Consider the following 22,151-nt stretch of genomic DNA (forward strand, 5'->3'; position numbering starts at 1 on the left):
AAAAGAGGAGCTAAATTTACTAATTAAAAGAGGTCTGTGTGTGGTGTGCATACATTTGGGCATAAAATGAACTTTAACGAACATATTGATGGAGAAATTAAATGCATTTCAAATATTCAAGCTTAGGAAATATGTCAGTACAAAGCTTCATGGGTCTGGGTTTGTATTTAATTTGGCACTTTCCCCAGTTCTATACAATACAAAATCCAGAATTCTCATTTTCCATCTGTGTGTCCTGTGGAAGTGGAAGGACTGTAGCATAAAGATAGCGGTAAACACAATGCCTGCCTTTTTGCGATTTGTAAAAAATAATATGCAAATGTGCTTTCCATTTGCCTTGAAGAGTAGACGCACTACTTGCCCCACTTTGAAGTGCATTCAGTACACATAATACCACAACTTTCCACCAAACAGCCGACAGCATCTTTAGAGGTGTTGGCTGTGTCTGAAACGACCTGAGCGTGTGCTAAGGCAGTGTTCTGAGAGAGGAAGTCAGTGTAGGTAACACTGCGCTCTCGTGCTACAGAAAGACGGTAAAGAATTAAAGCTGTCGCCTTCCGTTTCAGACACAGCACAGTGAACAACAACAGAGACACATTCAGGGAAATGGAGACATCATGTGATCGCTCCATCATGTGATGGTAGTGCAATATTAATTAAATTAATGAGGCATAGTCTGCAGTTATGCTTTCATTTTGTTTTAGTAAAAAAAAGCAGTTAAACTAATGAAAGCTAGATAATAACCGCCCTGTTGTAAACTGACTGATGTAATAAATATTCTTCCAATGCAAGTTTATTAATTTGGCTGCTAGTGACCCTAACTCCTGAAAGCTTTCCCCTTACGCTGCTGTTTTGAAGGGAGTAACCACAGAAGTCTATAAAGCAAAGGAGTAAACGTAAAATGCCTGAGATTACCAAGTGTCTCAGTACTTAATGTTTACTATCACCTCAAAAACATGGCCAAATCACTCTTAAAATACCCAATCTTGGCCGGACTCTGATACTAATAAAGTGTGTGCTTTGGTTAGCCCTAGGTCCTATAAGCTTTTCCCTTAGGCTGCGATTTTGAAGGGCGTAACCGTAGAAGTCTATGGTTGTGTGTGTTTAATTAACGATTTGCAGTACTGCAAAATGCTTTTTATTTTCTTGTTCATTCCATCAACGGTGCTGCCTCACACACAATGGTCTGCTCACAAATGTGATCAGCAACACGCAGGCATTGTGTTCACCCCTAACCTGATGGTACAGGCCTTTCACACCAAGCTGCAAAAATACAAATATTTTCCAAAATATTCTTAGCCTCTGATAAAAATTGAACTGATAAACACCGCACAGAACCCTTTGGAGACTTTAAAGTCAGCACAGTCCTTTCACTGAGTGCCGTAGATGTGTGTGTGTGGCTGTAACCTGTGACTGATACGATGTTGAGCAGTCTCCTCATGGTCTGAGGGCTGATGTCGCTGAACCAGTCCTCAGTGAGCAGCAGCTTGGTCAGGTCAAAGGACATCTGACGTGTGACGGTGCGCTGCATCTGCCGCCGCCGGTACGTATCCTACACCCAACAGAAGAAGGGGACACGGTAATACTTCATCACAGGGACGCTGGGTATGTGCTGTGTTTACAAGTAAGTAGAATACAGTAAACCAACACCTTTTATATTAACATTAAACAAGAATCTAAGTGAGAAACAAATATGGTTCTTAAAAAGTAATAACAATAAAAAACCCACGCTTTAGGGTCCTGGTGGCCCCTGCTGTTGTTCTGAGGTCACCTGTTAATCATAAGTTGATCTTGTCTATAAGATGCAGGAGAAGGCCTTGTCACGAGCTCCAGAAAGTCCACTTTGATGTTTCTAATGCCGACCTTGTGACTCGGCTGCTGCACTGGGGCACGTGGCCACCAGTATGAGAGAGCAGGCAGGTGGTCATTCTCAGACCATGGGGTTCAGACTGCCTATGACCTAAAGGTGTGGTGGCGATTAGGTCCATTCTTGAAAAACAGCACTGACATTCTGTAAATATCCCAGCCCCAAACGTAAGCCTAAGCCTAACACTAATGCAGATAATTAAAGAAAGAATCCCTTCAAGAGGCATATTATGAAAGAGACGGATACTAATTTTGCTCCACGTCTGACGTCTGAGACTTCAGAACTGTCCCGCCCCCTGGTCACTGTTTCTCCAATCAGCACCCGTGTTTATGTGAGAGTGCAAAGACAAGACCGACACAATAAGGGCAGAGAAATAATAGCACGGAGAAGATCAGTATGGAGAAGAAAGAGAACTGAAAAAACAGAGTTTCCTCGCTCCTCACTGCTGTGCACTCAGGGTCAGGGTGAACAGCGAGTGGCTCATTATTATTTAAAGGAACAGGCGCTGAAGGAATGGCCAAAGCAGAACAGTGTTCATTATTCGAAAAAGGGGTATAGCGTGTTCCTTTTAAGGATATTTTGCCCTACAACAGCCTGAATGTAAATGTATTTAACATATTTTACGCCAAAACCTTAACTTAAATATGTCCCAAGGAACATGCGACGTAATTATTCACAGCTCAGGTTTTTCAAGCTTTGGATTTCTTCAGTTTTGTGGCTTTAAATGGTCTGGTTCACATTACCACCACTTGCCAAGTTTCTTTAACAATTAAGCCACTCTAAATACAAGCTGTAGAAAAAAATTACTTCTTTTATATATTGTACAGTAGATAGAAAACATATATATAATCAAAGACTGTCCAAATCTGTGTCTCAGTTGGGCCACAGTTCCAAAAACGAAAGTAAAAATTGAGAGCCATTGTGTAACAGCACTCTGAAGAAGAAAAACTCCTTTGGCCTCAGCTGCCTCTGATTTGTCCGTGACCCGTCTTGCCCTTGCAAACTTCCGTAAAGACATCCAAGCCTCTGCTGTGACCTCAGGTCTTAAGCTCTTATTAGCTCTGCAGGCTTCTGCACTAACAAGGCAGGGGCAGCTCTTTCCTCTTTGTCCATAACGGCTGTCCAGAAAACAACAAGCTTCTTATTAAAGCAACTCAAACTTCCACTGTTGAAATGAGGACGAATGCCAGATGAGCAAACGGAAGCGCAAAAGGAGCGCACCCCCGAAAGCAAGCACAGACTGAATGGAGAGCGGGCTGATAAATCAGTAAGGCAAACAAACGTGCGCTCGCAGGGCAAGCAGCGGAGCCACTTAGCCTCCCACTAGACGCCGGCCGTGCCAGCGCTTTGTCACCGAGCCCCACTGCTGCTGCACCCTGTCATTAAGCAATGGCATCTCAGCGGGAAGGGTAAACAGACATTAAATCAATTACAGACGCTCCTCAGCGACATCCAGGGGCTCCAACAGCACCCCCCTTCTCCTCCTCGCCCGGCTCATGGAAAATACAGGGCAACAACAAACATACGCATGCTTAACAACACAAACATGGAGCGACGTGTGTGTACAGAACTTACCCTGCGGTTCAGTGCAGTCTTACTGCCCTGCTTCGCTTGCTCTCCGAGGCTGTTCTGAGACTGGAACTTCTTGTCCAAGTCCTCGTACAACGCTACAGGGACACAGAGACTCTAAATTAGATCTTATCCTTGTCGCCATGCATCAGAAAGACAATTATTACAGTGTTTGCATAATTGGAATAAGCTAATACAATAAACTCATAGAGCACATCGATCAAGACGGCTGGTCACTGTGGTTTTCATTCTCCCAGTCAATGATCCATGGGGTCTGTACACTAACCCTCAGCGCTGAGCAGGTCTCCGTTGGTGGGCGCCGCCATGCTGAGTTTCTTGGCCGTGCCGAGGCCACGGCTGTTCAGGAAAACGGGCAGATGCACGATGTTGCGCATGTAGTCGTGGCCGTTGATGTTGGAGTCACGCAGCACACTGTTCAGGTTCTGGTTGATGGCTTTGATGATGATGTGGGGGTCGCTGGCGAAGATCGAGACGAAAGGGCCCTTGGAGAAGAGCACCCTCACCTACATCCGGCAGAAATGAAGTATTAATGATGCTCATGTAAGGGCAGCAAACAAAGCAACTCCTCCTCACAAACACAGATAGCTGTTGTACATCCATCACATTGCAAGGTGCGTCAATGGCAATTGAAATGAAATAGGTCAAAGAGTAAAGCACACAGTTGATTATTACTCGTCAGTTTTTGCCTGGACCTTCTCAATAAAAAGGCTATAATGGGTTTGGAAGTGCTTTGAAGATGGCTAAAACTGGAGAACATTCATTCATTATCTGTAAGCGCTTATTATTATTATTATTATTATTATTATTGTTACACTTATATAGCGCCTTTCTAGACACCCAAGGACGCTTTACAATCTACACTGCTCAGAACGCTCAATTCACACACACACAGGCGAGAAGCGGCAGCCAAACGCGCACAGCGTACTCTCAACCAGAAACGACCGTCCACCTGGAGGACTGCATCGGGCACTAGGGTTTAACCCAGGACAGAGCGCCAATCCATATCTGGGCTCACACATACAGACATTCATTCACACACCAGGACAGTTATTAGAGAAGCCAATTCACCTACCCTCCATGTTTTTGGACTGTGGGAGGAAACCGGAGCCCCCGGAGGAAACCCACGCAGACACGGGGAGAACATGGAAACTCCACCCAGATGGGACTTGAACCCAAGATCCCAGCGCTGGGAGGCGAACGTGCTAACCACCAAGCCACCGTGCCACCGTGCCGCTTATCCAGTTCAGGGTCACGGTGGGTCCAGAGCCTACCTGGAATCATTGGGCGCAAGGTGGGAATACACCCTGGAGGGGGCGCCAGTCCTTCACAGGGCAACACAGACACACACACACACTCACTACACACTCACACCTAGGGACACGTTTGAGTCGCCAATCCACCTACCAACGTGTGTTTTTGGACTGTGGGAAGAAACCGGAGCACCCGGAGGAAACCCACGCGGATACAGGGAGAACACACCAAACTCCTCACAGACAGTCACCCGGAGGAAACCCACACAGACACAGAGAGAACACACCAAACTCCTCACAGACAGTCACCCGGAGGAAACCCACACAGACACAGAGAAAACACACCAAACTCCTCACAGACAGTCACCCGGAGGAAACCCACGCAGATACAGGGAGAACACACCAACTTCTCACAGACAGTCACCCGGAGTGGGAATCGAACCCACAACCTCTAGGTCCCTGGAGCTGTGTGACTGCGACACTACCTCCTGCACCACCGTGCCACCAACTGGAGAACATAGCGAAGATATTGGCATAGCATTGGCTTTAAATGTTAGGAGTCCTTCAGCTGACTACCGATTCAGTGCAGTAACTGGGCAGCACAGTTATTCACTTGGATTTATAAAAATCAAAGTAAGAGTCACTGTTAAGCCCTATTCATGAGTAAATGTAAATATTACTTAACACCATTGTGCCTAGATTTGGTTCACTGATGCACAAACCATTCCTTACGCAATACAGAGCTGACCCAGCATTTAATGTGAGTGCTCTACCAATTAACTCCAAATATTGCCAATCATTTCCAATTTGATCAGTGTAATTTACATCAATGATCATGCTTTAGCACAACGTTCATTCCTCCACATAGTGAACTAACCACTGACCACAACACAGAAAGGCTGCAGTGTGAGTGAAGTGTACTGATGCAGATGTGGAGATGACGGGGACTTTCCAGACTGACGAGAGACTGCTCTATTGTCAAGTGTCACAGGACACTCATATGCGCATTATTTATAAAGTTCATTACAGCTGACTGCCTCCTCACGCCAGCGTCCAGGCTCCAAATATTTGCTTATTCTGCAGTAGTCCACAGTAACCACATTGTTTGTTTCCCCATACAAACCATCCCATAATCCCCACACTCACTTTCTCATTCTCAGCACTATGAAAATCCTTTCCGTTCTGGGACATTAGCGCCGGCAAGTAGAAAAACATTTAGTTTGCGATAAAAATTCAATTTTGTAATTCCTATCAAAATCTGAAACAAAAAGAAAAATAAAAAAAGCATGGAATTTGAAAGAGATGTGGCTAATTACGCCACAAAGGAGCCTTTGAGAAGGTTCGAGGCACTCTGGAAGGAGGGAGATTTCATTAGCACAGAGCAGGCTGCCAGCACAAGGGGATTATACCCCTAAATAATAACGTTTGGCTGAAGGAAATTCTATTACTCCAGCTGGGAAAGAGGAATCTGAACTTTCTGAGCTACACGAGCATGAACTCTGATAGCTACCGTATGTGCCGCAGTCGAGAGATTGATGAGTGTTTACGGCACAGTCGAATCAGGAGGTGTTCGGTGGGTATTTAGGGAAGGGGAGGACGATGAGGAAGCGATGAGATGAAGGCCAAGTTGGGTCTTATGGGGGACATATGGTTTCACAGGCAAATCTGAAACCTGAGCAGCGATTACGAATGCACACACACACACACACACACCGTATCCAGCATCTGCAGCACTTTGTCTTGCTCGCAGGAGTCCAGGCCGTCGATGATGACCACCAGACGAGTCTGATTCTGAGTGAAGCCATCGATGGTCTTCGCCATTTTTGCCATAAGCTCCACCTCACACTTTAGAACCTAGAAGAAAGCATACGGCAGATTCTTACCCAGAAGAACCCAGAATTACAGACTGACTTGCAGTTGTGGGAGTAGATTCTGGAGACTTCAGGTCCAAAGTCCAAGAAAATAACTGTTTACACCCTAAAAAAAACAGTACTGTGCAGATAAACAAAAAATAATAATGTATATACACTTTTTTTATATTGTAATTTATTTGGGATTATTTCTGTTGCTTAATTCATCATACATTTTTACCTAGTTTCACAAAGCCAAAAAAATAAACGTATATTATTTTCTTTGGAGAGCAATGATATTTTAAAAGCTATTTAACTGGCTATTTAACTATTTAATCAGTAGGCAATTAATCAGTACTTTATTAAACACGACCTGCAGATTTATCATTTTAATTCAGTGCATTTATGATGTCCCAAAAGCTTCGGGGAGAAATCTGGATCCAGTTTTGTTCTATCCAGCTCAGAAGGCAATTCGCTTATTCTTTCTTGTGTACTTATATTTATTTGTGTTTACTCTAATGTTATACTGAAAAAATAAATGGTTTTACCACAATCGGAAGAGAATTAGAATCAGAATTAGAATCACTTTATTGGCCACTGTGCTCGCACACAGAGGAATATGTTCTTCACATTTAACCCAATCCGTGCAGTGAAACACACATTTACACACACTAGTGAGCACTAGGGGGCAGTGAGCAGTGGGCCACAGCTACATAAAACATTCTAAAACTATTTCCACTCAACACCACCCTTAAAGAGTCATACGTTTGCTCATGTTGATGGATAAAAACGCAGCTGTAAACGCAGCTTCTATTACTTGTTAATTACATTTGGGTGGTACCACTACTGCAAAACTAAAGGCACCAACCAGCTAATCATTTATGTACTTAAGGGAAGCAAGGCCATTTCTCTTACTGTCCACAAAGAGCAATTCATGTCTCTTTGCTGCGTACCTTCATAAACCCCTCGCTCTTCAGCTTGTGCATGCTGTTGGCAGCACTGTGCAGCCTCCTCCTCTGTGAGTGCAACACTGAGTCAGCAACCTGCCACCAGGTCCTGCAGTTCAGCAGCAGAGCCAGACCCACCACACTGGCCATGGCCACCAGCACCGCGTTCACTGTAATATTAGCCGGCTCCACCTTAAAGATGGCCAGCAGGGCCATGCCGGTCACCAGACACGCCAGAGTCAGCGCAAAGAGCACGAAGGATGGCACGCAGCACGTCTTCTTCCACTTTTTTCCTGAAGAATGAAAGAAATTCAGCATTAATCGAGTGCTCAGACATTCACTGCTACAATATACTGGAATATTTGACTTCAAATGAATTGTTGTACTGTAATTTTACAGCTTTTATCAAAGTAGTGCAACAACTTTGAAGAGAAACGGAGGTGTGGACACGTGCAAGGATGTTTAATTTTGGCTGTAGAGGACACGAACCTTGGGATTCATCGTTTTTAAAGACCCTGAAAAGTCTGGTGGCCATGAATCCAAATTCTCGTTCGCATGCATCTGACAGCGTGGCAATCATCTCAGCCATGGAGGTCTCCCCACCCACACTCGACAGACGGTTATAGTCAGTGAACAGAAACCTGAACAGACGCACATGTCCAAACAAACATAATTCACCAGGAAAAATACAGGATATACCTTCAAAACCAACACACAATCATGACACGGAGAGCTCTGTCCTCACAGCGAGCTATTCTTCAGTTTCATATCGTCTTAGTGACGTCCATTCCAGGTGAAGCACGTAAGCTTCACAAACATATCATTCTTACTGTGTGGCAGATTGACAGTGAAGCTGGCCATGCCTCAGTTAGCCGTACCTGACTGGCAGGGCCTTGGTGGTCTGCTCGGGAAGCTCCGGTGGGTTTACGAACATCAGTTTGAGCAGCAGCTCCAGGTAGCCGATGTGGCGGGCCAGCCGGGTGCTGATGAGCCAAGCCCAGCTCCAGCTCTCCCCTTCTTTCCTTCCACCAAAGTAAACCAGCACTGCACACACACAAGCCAAGAACAGAGCCCAGTTCAATGACGTACAGGTACAGAGTGACTTTAAAAAGGCACCTTCTCATTCCCCTGAGATCTTGAAAGTAAGATTACAATTCAGTGTGGGTGACACAGGTCTGTTTAGAGCAGATGGCAAAATTCAGGAAAGAAAACAGTAATAACAGCCATGAAATCTGTATTTTGCTACTTCATCTCTCCAGTGGGCGGCACGGTAGCGCAGCAGGTAGGTGTCACAGTCACACAGCTTTCAGGGACCTGGAGGTTGTGGGTTCAAGTCCCGCTCCGGGTGACTGTCTGTGAGGAGTTGGTGTGTTCTCCGTGTGTCTGCGTGGGTTTCTTCCGGGTGACTGTCTTTGAGGAGTTTGGTGTGTTCTCCCTGTGTCTGCGTGGGTTTCCTCCGGGTGCTCCGGTTTCCTCCCACAGTCCAAAAACACACGTTGGTAGGTGTTTTGGCGATTCAAAAGTGTCCGTAGGTGTGAGTGTTTGAGTGAATGTGTGAGTGTGTGTTGCCCTGTAAAAGACTGGCGCCCCCTCCAGGGTGTGTTCCTGCCTTGCGCCCAATGACTCCTGGTAGGCTCTGGACCCACCGCGACCTGGATAAGAGCTTACAGACAATGAATGAATGAATGATATTTTCATGTAAAATGTCTAGGTCAAATTATTGCTGTGTTGAATTTGTATATAAAAATATAATATTGCATTCTTTGACATTTTTTTCCAGCAACTTTTAGTATGCAATACCCATTTATTCATTGACTTTAACACTAGAATAAATAAAGCATTGCATTTAAAATGTTCCAGAATTTTTACACAAGCCATATTTGTTTTTTTCACTTTTTTTACCCCATTATTTTAATTTGTTACTTAAACAGTAATTTTACATAAACATTTATTTAAGTGGGTGTTTCCTTTAGAAGATGTGTGTTTATTTGATAAACTTGAAATTGACGGAAAAACCCGAGCTCGCTACGGAAATTCTTGAATACAACCGTGACGTCACAGGTGGACAACAGCTGAACAACGCCGCGGTAAAACACCGTTATGACTGACTGTTATGACAGTATCTAGCTAAATAACCAACATTATTCATGACAATAGCCTAGCAATAAGCTAAACTCAGATGTAGAGGTACCGTTATTCTTGTAAATGTGATCGAAGTCGAACTCGAATTCCTCCGACACTATAAACCTCCGTAATGCAGCTACGTAGCCGAGTATAATCTGAGCCACCGAGTTTAGCGAGTCAAGCTAACGTTAACTAACACCAACTAAAACAGGCGAAGTGAGTGTCCTTACCCTGTTTACCTCCATGTTACAGAGGCTCTTGAACACCTTTCGTTGGTGTCCTTACATGCCCATATTGTTGGAAAAGCGCCAGTGAAATGAGCTATAGATAACGGAGTGAGCGGAGGGTCCTTTCCAAAAGTGCCCATTTAAAATTGACTAATTTAGTCAATTTTCTGGATATTTTGGTGTCTTTGGGCCATTTGTTCACAGATGTCCCACTGTACATTGAATGATTGCAGCCAAAAACAACACACCTTTTCGTCATTTTGCATTAAATTAAGTGCAGCTTCTAGAGTTGGTGTCCACCATCTACGTCACAGGCAAGACGCCTATTAGAGTTTCCGAAAAACCGTTGGGGGGGGGGGGCACCAACGGTCTTTTAAACCTTATTCCTTGAATTAGTAAGAAATAAACTCAAATTCCACTGTATTTATTTGTTTGACACTTTCATATAGCTGGTGCTTAGCCTTTAAGCATGCAATTTACAAGGTTCTAAATGAGATATAAGCTTCCATCTCACTAAACTTTAAACACTTAATATGTGTCTTGCCTGTTCATCTCGTTTTGTGATGAGGGGAAAATCATGGGAATATTTGGAGAAGCTGCACCTGACACAAGGAACCTGATTTCAGTGAAAACAATGCAATGCCATTTCTCCGTCACAGAGTCCAGTAGCGTCCTCTGCTGGACAAACACAACAACAATCCACAAATATTATGACAGATCTTATACAGACCAAAAACAAAAGGTTGGGTCACTGGGAAAGCTATGAAACTGAATCTGTATCAGCCACTGCCTCTCATGTGTTTAAGAGCTTAACAAAGTTAGACTGGGAAATTTAGCTCGGACGTTTCCAAACTGAAAGTAGTCCAGTCCACATCTTTGACCACTGTGTGCACTGATTGTTCATGTGACACTTTGTTATCTATAAACAGACTGTGGGTTAAATTCAGGCTTCCATATGTTTTTGCCTTGAACTCTCCCGTTGGTGGCCAAAGAGCCTGAGCTCTCACCGAAGAAGATGTAGAGCAGGGCGAGCAAGCTGAGGGACACAGCGATGGCCAGCTTAGGGTCAACGGTGAAGCCCAGGATAAGAGCCACGGAGCCACAGAGCAGCAGCGTCAGGACGACCACCAACCAGGAGAACTGCAGCAATGGCTCCACCTGCTGGCCAGCAAACGTCTTCATCTCGTCTGATACGGGGAAGACGGCGAAAGACATCAAGGACATTACCACAGACAGTTCTTTCGTAGCCAAACAAAGCTATCTTTTAAAGTATGCCTCTTACCCTCCAGTTTCTTGAGAAGAAAAGACTTGCCGCTGCCCCACTGGGCGTACAGACCCACACAGATGGGCGGCTGCATGGTGGGCTCACTCAGAATGTCTGCCAGCGCACTGCTGTACAGGTCATAGCCCAGCATGTCGCCGTCACACTCAGTGGGGGAAAGGTGCTCTAGAAGGGTTCAGAAAGGGTATATATTCAATGTTATTAATTGATATCCGTGTAGCTCTAGTGCACAACGATAAGACAACAATTCAAAGCTGCTTTTTCACTGAAATATTGTTTGTCTATGAGGTAAATACACAGTTTCTCTGTCTGTGGAACTTCTGAAGCTGTAATTTTAAGGTAGAACTACTACCTTAAAACTGACATATAAATGGACTCTGAACATAGGCCTCATTCAAAAGGCAATTCATATAACCTCTGTGTAAACAAGGGCATCCCAAAATCCCAAAAATAGACTTAACCCAGCGCCTCTTGCAGTTTCGCTTCCATGTAATGAGTACTCTGGTCTTCCTGATACGGACCCTTTAAACACCATCACAGGTTTAACTGAACACTCACTCGCTCCAAAGATCTGTGTGAGAATGCTCTTCTGATGGGTGCAGTCGATGTTATAGGGCGTCTCGCCCGCTTTGTTGGGCTTGTAGAGCAGGCGGCCATCTTTAGGGTTCCTCAAGAGCAGCTCGGCCAGCTTCCTGCTGCGGCCCTTGATGGCAATGTGCAGGGCCGTGTCTCCTTTCTAAGAGCGCATTGTTGAATATTAGATTCAGTGCCAAGTATAGGTACTGTACATGCAAATGTGAACTTAAAAAGTGACATACACAGATATGCTATTTTAGCAGGGTTTCTAGGTTGGACATGTGTTACATAGTAATGGAAAACAATACCTCGGAACAACCAATTTACACGGCCTTATCAGAATTGTGTTCTGTAGGAAGGAGTGGATCAGGCACAGCAGTGCGGTTGGAGTTTTTAAACACCGTGTCCAATCCCTGTCCACCCACTTGTCCACCTTGTAGATGTAAAGTCAGAGACAGTAGCTCATCTGTCGCTGCACAGTGTGTGTTTATCGTCCTCTATTCCTTCATCGGTGGACACAGGATGCTTTTGGCTGGATGTTTTTGATTCTCAGTCCAGCAGTGAGGGGTTTATAAGCTCCAGCAGCCACTGCTGTGTCTGATCCAATCGTGCCAGCGCCACACACAAACCACCACGTCAGAGTCACTGAAGCGCTGACAATGATGCCCCACTGAATCACACCGGCTCTGTGGCGTTTTCTGTGGGTCCTGAGCATTGACGAATAGTGTGACAGGGGCAAACAAGTATGCAGAGCAACAAATGGACTACAGTCTGTAAGTTGTAACAAAACTACAAAACGCTCCTGTATGATCAGTAGAGCTGAGGGAACACACTGACACACTGTTCTGACATGACTCTAGTGTTTGAGAAAAAGCACCAATTTAAATGGTGTTATTTGTAAGTTGACAGTTCACAAAACTCTTTATAGATGGTCCTTCTTGTCTCATAAGTGAGCTAAGACTTCTGTAGAAGCTCTGTAAAACTTGTGCAACCACCCATTAGCTCCTCATAAACAGTGCGTTCAGGAAAGAGCTTGTATAAGCGATTGTCTAATAAAAAAATTAATCTATTTAAATTTGATTACACGGACTATAAAAGGACTTTCTGTTTGATGATACTCTGATAGTTATTTTCCGGAGACGTTACCTTATCCACCGCGGAAACCTTCGCTCCTTTGTCAAGAAGCAGCTCCACAATCTCAATGTTCCTCATTTTGGTGGCTTTAATAAGTGGAGTCTCCCCTTCCTGACATACAGAACAGTTACAGTTAGAGCACATGAAGAGGCAAAACACAGCTGTGGATGAAAAAGGGCATAGTGTAACGTGGGGAAAGCACTTTTGAAGACTCAGCTCTTTGGGAGACTGTACCTTGGTGCAGGACTCTGTATCTGGGTTACACTGAAGGATATCTCGCACCATGGTGGCGTTTCCTTTCTCTACAGCCCAGTAGAGGGCAGTCTTACAGTCCTAAAGAAAGAAAAACATTTCAGAGCAATATGTAAATAAGTCAACTTGTCTGTTAGGCGAGACTGTATGATTTGATATGGGTGCAGTTCTCACAAATCATCAGGAGGTTATTTAATAGAGGGAGGAGGGAACAACAAAACGGAGACCAAGAGAGAACGGGGCAAGCGTACCTGGCCCTTGACATCAATGTCAGCGTATTTATTTAGCAACGCTCTGACAATCTCCACGTGGCCTCCTCTCACTGCTCCGATTAGAACTGTGTCTCCACTCTAAGACAAACACATAGGGCAAAGATAAATGAAAACGTGAAGTTAATTATAGATTACAGGGAACGTTGTCATTAAGCTGTGACTGTCTGGTGCTGACATTTAAAGAAACATATCATCTCCTTTTCTTAGTCCATTTATGGGTTGCTGGGTCAACAGCGCAAGCAAAGAAACTCAGACTCTGTCCCCCGTGACTTCCTCTAGCTCCTGCTGGAGGATCCCCAGGTGTTCCCAAGCCAGCTGGGAGACATATTCCCTCCAGGAGCCAAGGGTCCTCTTCCCAGTGGGCTGTGCCTGGTACACTCTCTATAGTGGGTGTCATATAGGGGGCAGAGTAACTATGACAAATGACTATTTCCCCTCCTTTCGTAAAGCACTTTTAATTACTAGTGTGTAAAAATGTGCCACATAAACAAACATTACCATGCCTTGCCTTTTGTTTATTAATGTTTTATATTCAAAAACGTGGGTGGCACGGTGGCGCAGCAGGTAGTGCTGCAGTCACACAGCTTCAGTCTGTGAGGAGTTGGTGTGTTCTCCCTGTGTCAGCGTGGGTTTCCTCCGGGTGCTCCGGTTTCCTCCCACAGTCCAAAAACACACGTTGGTAGGTGGATTGGCGACTCAAAAGTGTGAGTGTGAGTGAATGTGTGTGTCTGTGTTGCCCTGTGAAGGACTGGCGCCCCCTCCAGGGTGTATTCCCGCCTTGCGCCCAATGATTCCAGGTAGGCTCTGGAACCACCTCGACCCTGAACTGGATACGTGCTTACAGACAATGAATGAATGAATGAATATTCAAAAACGTGGCAGTCTTGCTTCATCCATCAGCCAGGACATGTGTTTGCTGTCTTAAGTTTGCTTCATTTGCCTCACAGCACTGCTGTTGGCCTAAGTAAGACAAAAGTATTGAGAATATCCAGCACTCCTGCTGCTTACTGTTTAAGTCACGCAGCGTACGTTTGTCCATGTCTGTGTACAGCAGTAGCTTTGACCCATAAACAAAGAAGTACATTTCAGACACCAAAAAAAAAAGCCACCGATCCAATCAAATCCATTTAGAAGAAGGGTTTCATTACTTCACTGTTCATTACTCCTCGGTGAAACAAAACTGGTCCCCACCCTGTCAGGAATGTTGACGTATGCGTCTGCGTCCAGCAGGTCCTGCACTATCTCCGTGTGGCCCTGGATGGCTGCGATCATCAGCGCCGTGTTGCCATCCTTGTCCGTCATGTTGACATTGGGGTTTCTCTTCAGCAGCTCCTTCACCACCTCAGTGTGTCCTCCGCGCACCGCCACGATGAGAGCGGTCATCGAGTTCTGGCAGAGAGCAAACTGGGGTTATCAAATAACTTTTAAAATCTATAGGCTTACACTTTGGGTCTTAAAAACCCAAAAACTGAACCTCACATGTGTGAGTGTATTATGCATTATTATACTGTGTAATATAGAATCACTACAGTGTGTATTATTTCATTTAAAATTAAAAATGAATGTGGAAAAAAAACAAAAAACTACTGTTGTTACAAGACACAGCCATCAATCCATAAACATTTCAGGAATTGAACTGCACACACCGCCCCTTCTTGGTCCACATTGGCTCCATTCTCCAGCAGGTGCATCACACAGTCGTAGTGGCCCTTCCTGGCCGCCCAGATCAGCGCTGTTGTGCCATACTGGTTGAAAGACAAGAGATACATTCAGACCCTTTAATAGGCAAACTAAGACCGACATGTCCTCCAGTGTTGGCCACCATCACAGTCTTGTGACAACGGAATTATCTTTGTATCTCTCAGTGTTTTGAAACTATGTTTACGCAAACACAGTGGATTCAGAGCTCTGAGAAGTCAGCAACATCACCGTAGATGCGGGTAATGATGGCGGTCACCTTGTCAGAGCAGTTGACTTTAGCTCCGTGCCGCAGCAGCAGTCGGACAATCTCGGCGTGGCCTCTCCCAGCCGCCCAAATGATGGGGTATACACTGTACTGTTGCAGAAAACACAAGGAGAGTCACTCACGCAGCCATTTCTTCACTGACACTTTCTTTCTTTCTTTCTTTGTCTCATTTGTTCTCATTCTCTTATTCCCTCACTCATTCTTTCTCTCATTCTCCCATTCGACAGCTCTCTCTCTCTCTCTCTCTCTCTCTCTCTCTCTCTCTCTCTCTCTCTCTCTCTCTCTCTCTCTCTCTCTCTCTCTCTCTCTCTCTCTCTCTCTCTCTCTCTCTCTCTCTCTCTCTCTCTCTCCTTAAATTAAATACAGACCAATCAGAAAACAGAGATACGTGGTTCTGGTTTTTGTAGTGTATTGTCATCCTGTAACTCTCATGTTAATAGACGGCCACCGTCTGGAGGTAAAACAGTGCTGTTCTGTGTTGTTGTGTGATCTGTACCTGTCCAGTGATGTTGGGGTTTGCCCTTTTCTCCAGCAGCAGACGAGCCACTTCCACACGACCCTTATAGGCTGCCCACATAATAGCCGTCCAACCACCCTACAACGACACACGCAGACACACATCACTACGTTCACATTCAAAGGTGTTTAGTGAAGTCACTTCGAACTAGACTGTTGTCCAAAACACTTTTCCTGAGTCAGAGTGTTACTCAGATTGCAGGCTTTCTGTCGAAGCTCAGCCTGTTATTATTAGCACCCTGCTACCGACATTCTGGCACCGTATCCACCACGAAACATTCATTTCCCCACACAGCACTGGGCTTGACTAATGTGTAACACGTTTATAAAACATCTGTAATAACAATAAACCCTGTGAGGTATGAGAGGAAGGCACTATCAGGTCATACACAGATACGAACGCCTGTGATCTGGTAATACACAAATTATATTAGCATATTCCAGGCAGTGCTGCAGAGGAAATCTGATTCCTGCCAGAGACGCTTACTAGGGGACAATCTACAAATGGAGAAAATGGAGCCCTGGGCTAGGGAAGTTACAATCATTACAGACAAAACTGACAGTGAAGTGAGCACATTATTACAGAGAAAGGGCTTTAATGAAGCTAAATGTAAGCATCCTGAAATAAAACGCCTCCCTCCAGTTGAACGGAGATCCACTTCAATAAAAACGTGTTTATATATCACACTAATATTCAACAATATTCATTTTGTAAAACATTTACAAACATACCTTGATATTGTAAATAGAAATTACAGACACTGTTTATTGAATAATGCGTTAGATATCGTCACTGTCAAAAGAAAAACTTGTATCTCCAAAATACTAGCTTCAGAAGATGGAAAAACCTTTGTAAACTTTCAGTGGAATGTGATTTTATTAAGATTTTATTCCACGTCATTTTGGAGCATTTCTATTGGTCCATTCATCACGACATTTCAATGTGTTCAAATGATGTAGTAAACCAAAAGTCAAAAGAAATGGAGATACATGTTTTTGTATGGACAGCGGAGTTAAAGATTTACACATAGATTTACACACACACACACACACATATATATATATATTTTTTTACCATGTCCCTATGCTCCACGTTTGCATTGTTGTCCAGCAGCTCCTTCACCACTTCAACATGGCCTTCCTTGGCGGCAGAAATCAACGCAGTCCAGCAATCCTGAATATGAGCGAAAATATCAAACCTTAGAAGCTAACCATTGCCATTTAATGCCTAGATACTCCACTTTTAAAGTGTTGCAACCTACCAGCTGGTCATACCAAGTAGTCATGGGTGCCCAAACTCCACAGACAAAAGCAGTCAGTGAGGTGCACGTTAGTGTATACTTCCACCTGCTGCTAATGACCGACTGGGTGTGTGTGAGTGTGAAGTGAAGTAAGTGGGTGTAAGTTGAATGTCATCACCCTGTCATTTGATGAATCACGGTTCTGCATGCCAGTTTTACACAGCTCTGCAACCCACCTGCTATTACGTGTTCACCTGGGAGAACCTAGCACCAGAGTGCCGTCCCACCCACAGTGACATCACTTGGAAATGACAATGTGCTGAAACAGCTTTCTGATCCCAAACAATTCTGGAAGTCTAATAAAATGGCGAGATGAAATGGTCTGCTTGGAAGTTATCTGAATTTGTTCAATTCCTAGTAATTCCTTAGAGACTCTAAAGATTCTGGGTATGGGAGTCCTCAGTGATTAGTGGTATTGAACTTCTGCTGTGTAAATAATTGCTGATGTTGTTGTGTAATGCAAAGTAAGCAAAGGTTGGAGTACGCACCACATCATCCAGATTAATGTTTGCTCCCCTCCTGATGAGCTCCTGCACAATCTCAAGACTGCCCTGCTCAGCTGCCACCATCAGAGGAGTCTGTCCATTCTGAAGAGTGAAAAAAAGGCCACAATGAGTCAGAAACATGCTTCAGAAAAATAATAATAATAATAGCGTGGAAATAGCTACTGCAGCATGGTGGCTCAGCAGGTCGTGTCACAGTCACACAGCTCCAGGGTCCTGAGGTTGTGGGTTCGAGCCCTGCTCCAGGTGACTGTCTGTGAGGAGTGTGGTGTGTTCTCTCTGTGTCTGCGTGGGTTTCCTCCGGGTGACTGTCTGTGAGGAGTGTGGTGTGTTCTCTCTGTGTCTGCGTGGGTTTCCTCCGGGTGACTGTCTGTGAGGAGTGTGGTGTGTTCTCTCTGTGTCTGCGTGGGTTTCCTCCGGGTGACTGTCTGTGAGGAGTGTGGTGTGTTCTCTCTGTGTCTGCGTGGGTTTCCTCCGGGTGACTGTCTGTGAGGAGTGTGGTGTGTTCTCTCTGTGTCTGCGTGGGTTTCCTCCGGGTGACTGTCTGTGAGGAGTGTGGTGTGTTCTCTCTGTGTCTGCGTGGGTTTCCTCCGGGTGACTGTCAGTGAGGAGTGTGGTGTGTTCTCCCTGTGTTTGTGTGGGTTTCCTCTGGGTGACTGTCTGTGAGGAGTGTGGTGTGTTTTCCCTGTGTCTGCATGGGTTTCCTCCGGGTGATTGTCTGTGAGGATTGTGGTGTGTTCTCCCTGTGTCTGCGTGGGTTTCCTCCAGGTGACTGTCTGTGAAGAGTGTGGTGTGTTGTCCCTGTGTCTGCATGGGTTTCCTCCGGGTGATTGTCTGTGAGGATTGTGGTGTGTTCTCACTGTGTCTGCATGGGTTTCCTCCAGCTGACTGTCTGTGAGGACTGTGTTGTGTTCTCCCTGTGTCTGCGTGGGTTTCCTCCGAGTGACTGTCTGTGAGGAGTGTGGTGTGTTCTCCCTGTGTCTGTGTGGGTTTCCTCCGGGTGACTGTCTGTGAGGAGTGTGGTGTGTTCTCCCTGTGTCTGTGTGGGTATCCTCTGGGTGACTGTCTGTGAGGAGTGTGGTGTGTTCTCCCTGTGTCTGTGTGGGTTTCCTCTGGGTGACTGTCTGTGAGGAGTGTGGTGTGTTCTCCCTGTGTCTGCGTGGGTTTCCTCCGAGTGACTGTCTGTGAGGAGTGTGTTGTGTTCTCCCTGTGTCTGCGTGGGTTTCCTCCGGGTGACTGTCTGTGAGGAGTGTGTTGTGTTCTCCCTGTGTCTGCGTTGGTTTCCTCTGGGTGACTGTCTCTGAGGAGTGTGGTGTGTTCTCCCTGTGTCTGTGTGGGTTTCCTCTGGGTGACTGTCTGTGAGGAGTGTGGTGTGTTCTCCCTGTGTCTGCGTGGGATTCCTCCAGGTGCTCCGGTTTCCTCCTACTCTCCAAAAACACACGTTGGTGGGTGGATTGGTGACTCAAAAGTGTGAGTGTGTGAGTAAATGTGTGAGTATGTGTGTCGAACCTCTGAAGGACTTGTGCCCCCTCCAGGGTGTGTTCCTGCCTTGTGAAAACAGTGATTCCGAGTAGGCTCCGGACCCACCGTGACCCTGAACTGGATAAGTGCTTACAGACAATAAATGAATGAATAAAAGGTGTGCAAATATGTTTTAAAGCACATTTTGTGTAACATAATTGTAATTCAAAATTCAAATAATCTTCAGCTGTTTTGTCATATCACAATTGTCATTTTTAATAATATGCAACAGATGCCATAAAATGACCACTGAATTACAATTATATGTTACAAGAAAAAAGGCTGTAAAACTTGCTTGTGCCTGCAAAACAAATACAGACATAATATATATATATATATATATATATATTTAAATAAATACAGTTTATTTAGCCGAAGTAAAAGCTTTAAATTTTCAAGTCCAAATCCTCACATTATGTACAGAAAACTGAAAGTCAAAATCATTTATCTTGTGTAAAATTATGATAATAGACAAGACAATCAAGGATTTAGTTTTTTAAAGTTCACTTCTAACATTACACACGTCACACAGTCTCTAACTGCAGCTACAAAAACATCTACCTCTACAGAAACCCTGCAACCATCAGTCTTTACCCCACTCACATCGCTCCTGCTGTCCACCTCCTGGTACTTGTCCAGATAAGCTCGAACAGCCGTGAGGTTTTCTTCCTCCACGTGGCAGAAGATGCTCTGGGCGGCCATGGCGGTCATCTTCAGAGATCCCGTAGTGTCCATGGCTACAGGGTGGACTCCGCCGCTGGAAGACTGCCGAGAAGCAGGAGAAGACACATCAGAGCACGCTCCATAGTCTGTGTGCTCATCAGTGAGCTCCGGTCAAAGTCCACATAGTTAAAAGTCCTGGAGTTTACAGGACAGACCCTACTTTTCCTTCCTTATGTGGAGTAATGAGGAAAGTGGTCAGAGAGGGAACCTCATCACAGAGAACAGAGCACTCTGGCTAATGATCAACCACTCAGTAGCTTTATGGACAGCAGAAGACCCCCCACTTATTATCTCTGATTAAGGAATGTCAATGCTGCCAGTTCAAAGGTAGGTCATACCTTGCTCTTTCTGCATCAGAAGTTATTCAGTGGAACACAACTACAACTAATCTTTCAGAGCGGTTCAATCCCTGCAGCTATTCAGAAACTCACAAGCACTGACCTAATCTTCTTAGTGGGGAAAACAGCTTATTTGCAGTGAACTTAAGGAGGACACTAGTCCAGGGCATGGTTCTGTTCTGAAAGCAGAAGATATTCTGAAAGTAATCACATCAAGTTTTTTATTTGTTTTTATTCTGGCAACATTGAGCATTTAACCCACCTCGTCTGTTCCAACAACATGTCCTCCCTTGTCTAAAGTGAGGTACAGCTGTGAATCCAGAGCAATAAAACTAGGCTGAATCCCAGTGAACAAGCATGAAAAAGGATATGCCGTTGTTCCCTCTGGGTCAGCTGATAATCATATTGGCCACAGAGAAAAAGCCATTATAGCTGCTAGTGGGGGGTCAGGGTCTGGGGAATAGGGTGTGATACAAAGGCTCAGAAAGGATGTGATGTAAATGCATGAAGTGCTTTGTAACATTATATTAGTGTGTGTGTGTATGTGTTTGTGTAACACAATTGTAATTCAAAATGCAAACATTGATGTTGAATAAAAACATTTTATAGTAACAGCTGTATAGAATAAAAAATTACAAGTTTAATTTTATTCAACAAAAATTAACCAAAAAATAAGCAGCTTGAAAATGGCAGGCAAGAAGGATTGAGTTGTCGCTAGGGCTGGACGATACAGACAACTTTTTTTTAATCACGATATTTTTCTTAATTTCGGTCGATACAATATATTTCCGATATCGATATGAGCAATAAAAAATTCACTGAAACATGACAGCACCATCAAACATAAACCTCTTGGCTTCCTCTTGGTCTATTTTACTATTTTTAAACTAACTTTATAACGGGAGCTCCTTGACCTGATGGCAGCCCCCTGTAATGACCGTCTGTCAGTGACTGATGCTGTAAATAATGAAATATTGGAAATGTGTTTAAAAATCATATAATTTTTATTAAAACATTGTATATTGCGATGCATACGGATATTGAATCATGGTCCAGCCCTAGGTGTTACTGCATTCTTTATTATTTTCAAGAAGGTGGTGATTTGATGTTTTATTTATTTTCAAGTACTTCATTTTTAGGTTCTTTTTGTTGGATAAAATGACAATTTTAATTTTTACTAGTAAACATTTAGCCGTTGATTCAATGTTGAAATAACGTAATGACTGCCGTCTTATCAACGTTCTCTTAAGGTTGAAAATGAACGTTGAAAAGACGTCCAAACACAGACATTGAAAAGACGACTATTAAACGTATTTTGGACGTCCATTGAGGTTATTAATTGGTCCCGAAATAAATTACTTGTATAAAACACGTTTTGGACGTCCACTGACGTTATCGATTGGTCACCACTTAACTAACTTATTAAGATGGATTTTGGACATCCATTGATGTTTAAAATATGTCCTTGACCGACAGACTACTTTTAGACCTATTTTTAACGTCCAGGGACGTTCCTTGTTCACTGGGGTACCACAAAAGAGCAGAAGATCAAAATGAACACTACTTGCTGGCTACATGTTGACTTATAATAGAGCATGACAGATGAATGACTGTCAGGAGGGAAGCTGTGAATCACAACAGACTACAAGGACTAATAGTGTATTTTTAAAAGTGCTAAAAAAATATTAATATCAGAGAAGTTTACAACATAAAAAAACTCGCTAATAATTTGAATATACATTCATTAAAGTGTATTCCTGTGTATAATATAAATCACAATTTAAAAACATTAAATGTTAAAGTGAATATCAACATTCCCAATGTAGTGCTGCCAATGGCCTTCAAAACTAACAATTAATAAACATAAAAGTAAATCAGACAACAAGAGATTCCAAATCCTCCGGCTCAGCCT

General features: G+C 44.1%; 1 protein-coding gene across 2 annotated transcripts in view; it reads right to left on the minus strand.

Annotated features, from left to right (window-relative positions):
* The window catches only part of kidins220a (kinase D-interacting substrate 220a), a 70,906-nt gene that overhangs the window by 46,445 nt on the left and 2,310 nt on the right, over positions 1-22,151 (minus strand). For both annotated transcript variants that reach the window (XM_066674144.1, XM_066674136.1), the window contains exons 2-21: positions 19,782-19,943; positions 17,643-17,741; positions 16,929-17,027; positions 15,834-15,932; positions 15,329-15,427; positions 15,018-15,116; positions 14,563-14,760; positions 13,351-13,449; positions 13,082-13,180; positions 12,860-12,958; positions 11,696-11,873; positions 11,138-11,302; positions 10,863-11,042; positions 8,383-8,548; positions 7,994-8,145; positions 7,511-7,797; positions 6,421-6,561; positions 3,723-3,960; positions 3,443-3,534; positions 1,408-1,552 (exon numbers count right to left, since the gene is read on the minus strand). In XM_066674144.1, coding sequence (XP_066530241.1) covers positions 1,408-1,552; positions 3,443-3,534; positions 3,723-3,960; positions 6,421-6,561; positions 7,511-7,797; positions 7,994-8,145; positions 8,383-8,548; positions 10,863-11,042; positions 11,138-11,302; positions 11,696-11,873; positions 12,860-12,958; positions 13,082-13,180; positions 13,351-13,449; positions 14,563-14,760; positions 15,018-15,116; positions 15,329-15,427; positions 15,834-15,932; positions 16,929-17,027; positions 17,643-17,741; positions 19,782-19,913 — 2,866 coding nt within the window. In that variant the 5' untranslated portion in view covers positions 19,914-19,943. The remainder of the gene's footprint in view (positions 1-1,407; positions 1,553-3,442; positions 3,535-3,722; positions 3,961-6,420; positions 6,562-7,510; positions 7,798-7,993; positions 8,146-8,382; positions 8,549-10,862; positions 11,043-11,137; positions 11,303-11,695; positions 11,874-12,859; positions 12,959-13,081; positions 13,181-13,350; positions 13,450-14,562; positions 14,761-15,017; positions 15,117-15,328; positions 15,428-15,833; positions 15,933-16,928; positions 17,028-17,642; positions 17,742-19,781; positions 19,944-22,151) is intronic.

The sequence above is a fragment of the Hoplias malabaricus genome, chromosome 1, assembly GCF_029633855.1.
Source record: "Hoplias malabaricus isolate fHopMal1 chromosome 1, fHopMal1.hap1, whole genome shotgun sequence".
NCBI lineage: Eukaryota > Metazoa > Chordata > Actinopteri > Characiformes > Erythrinidae > Hoplias > Hoplias malabaricus.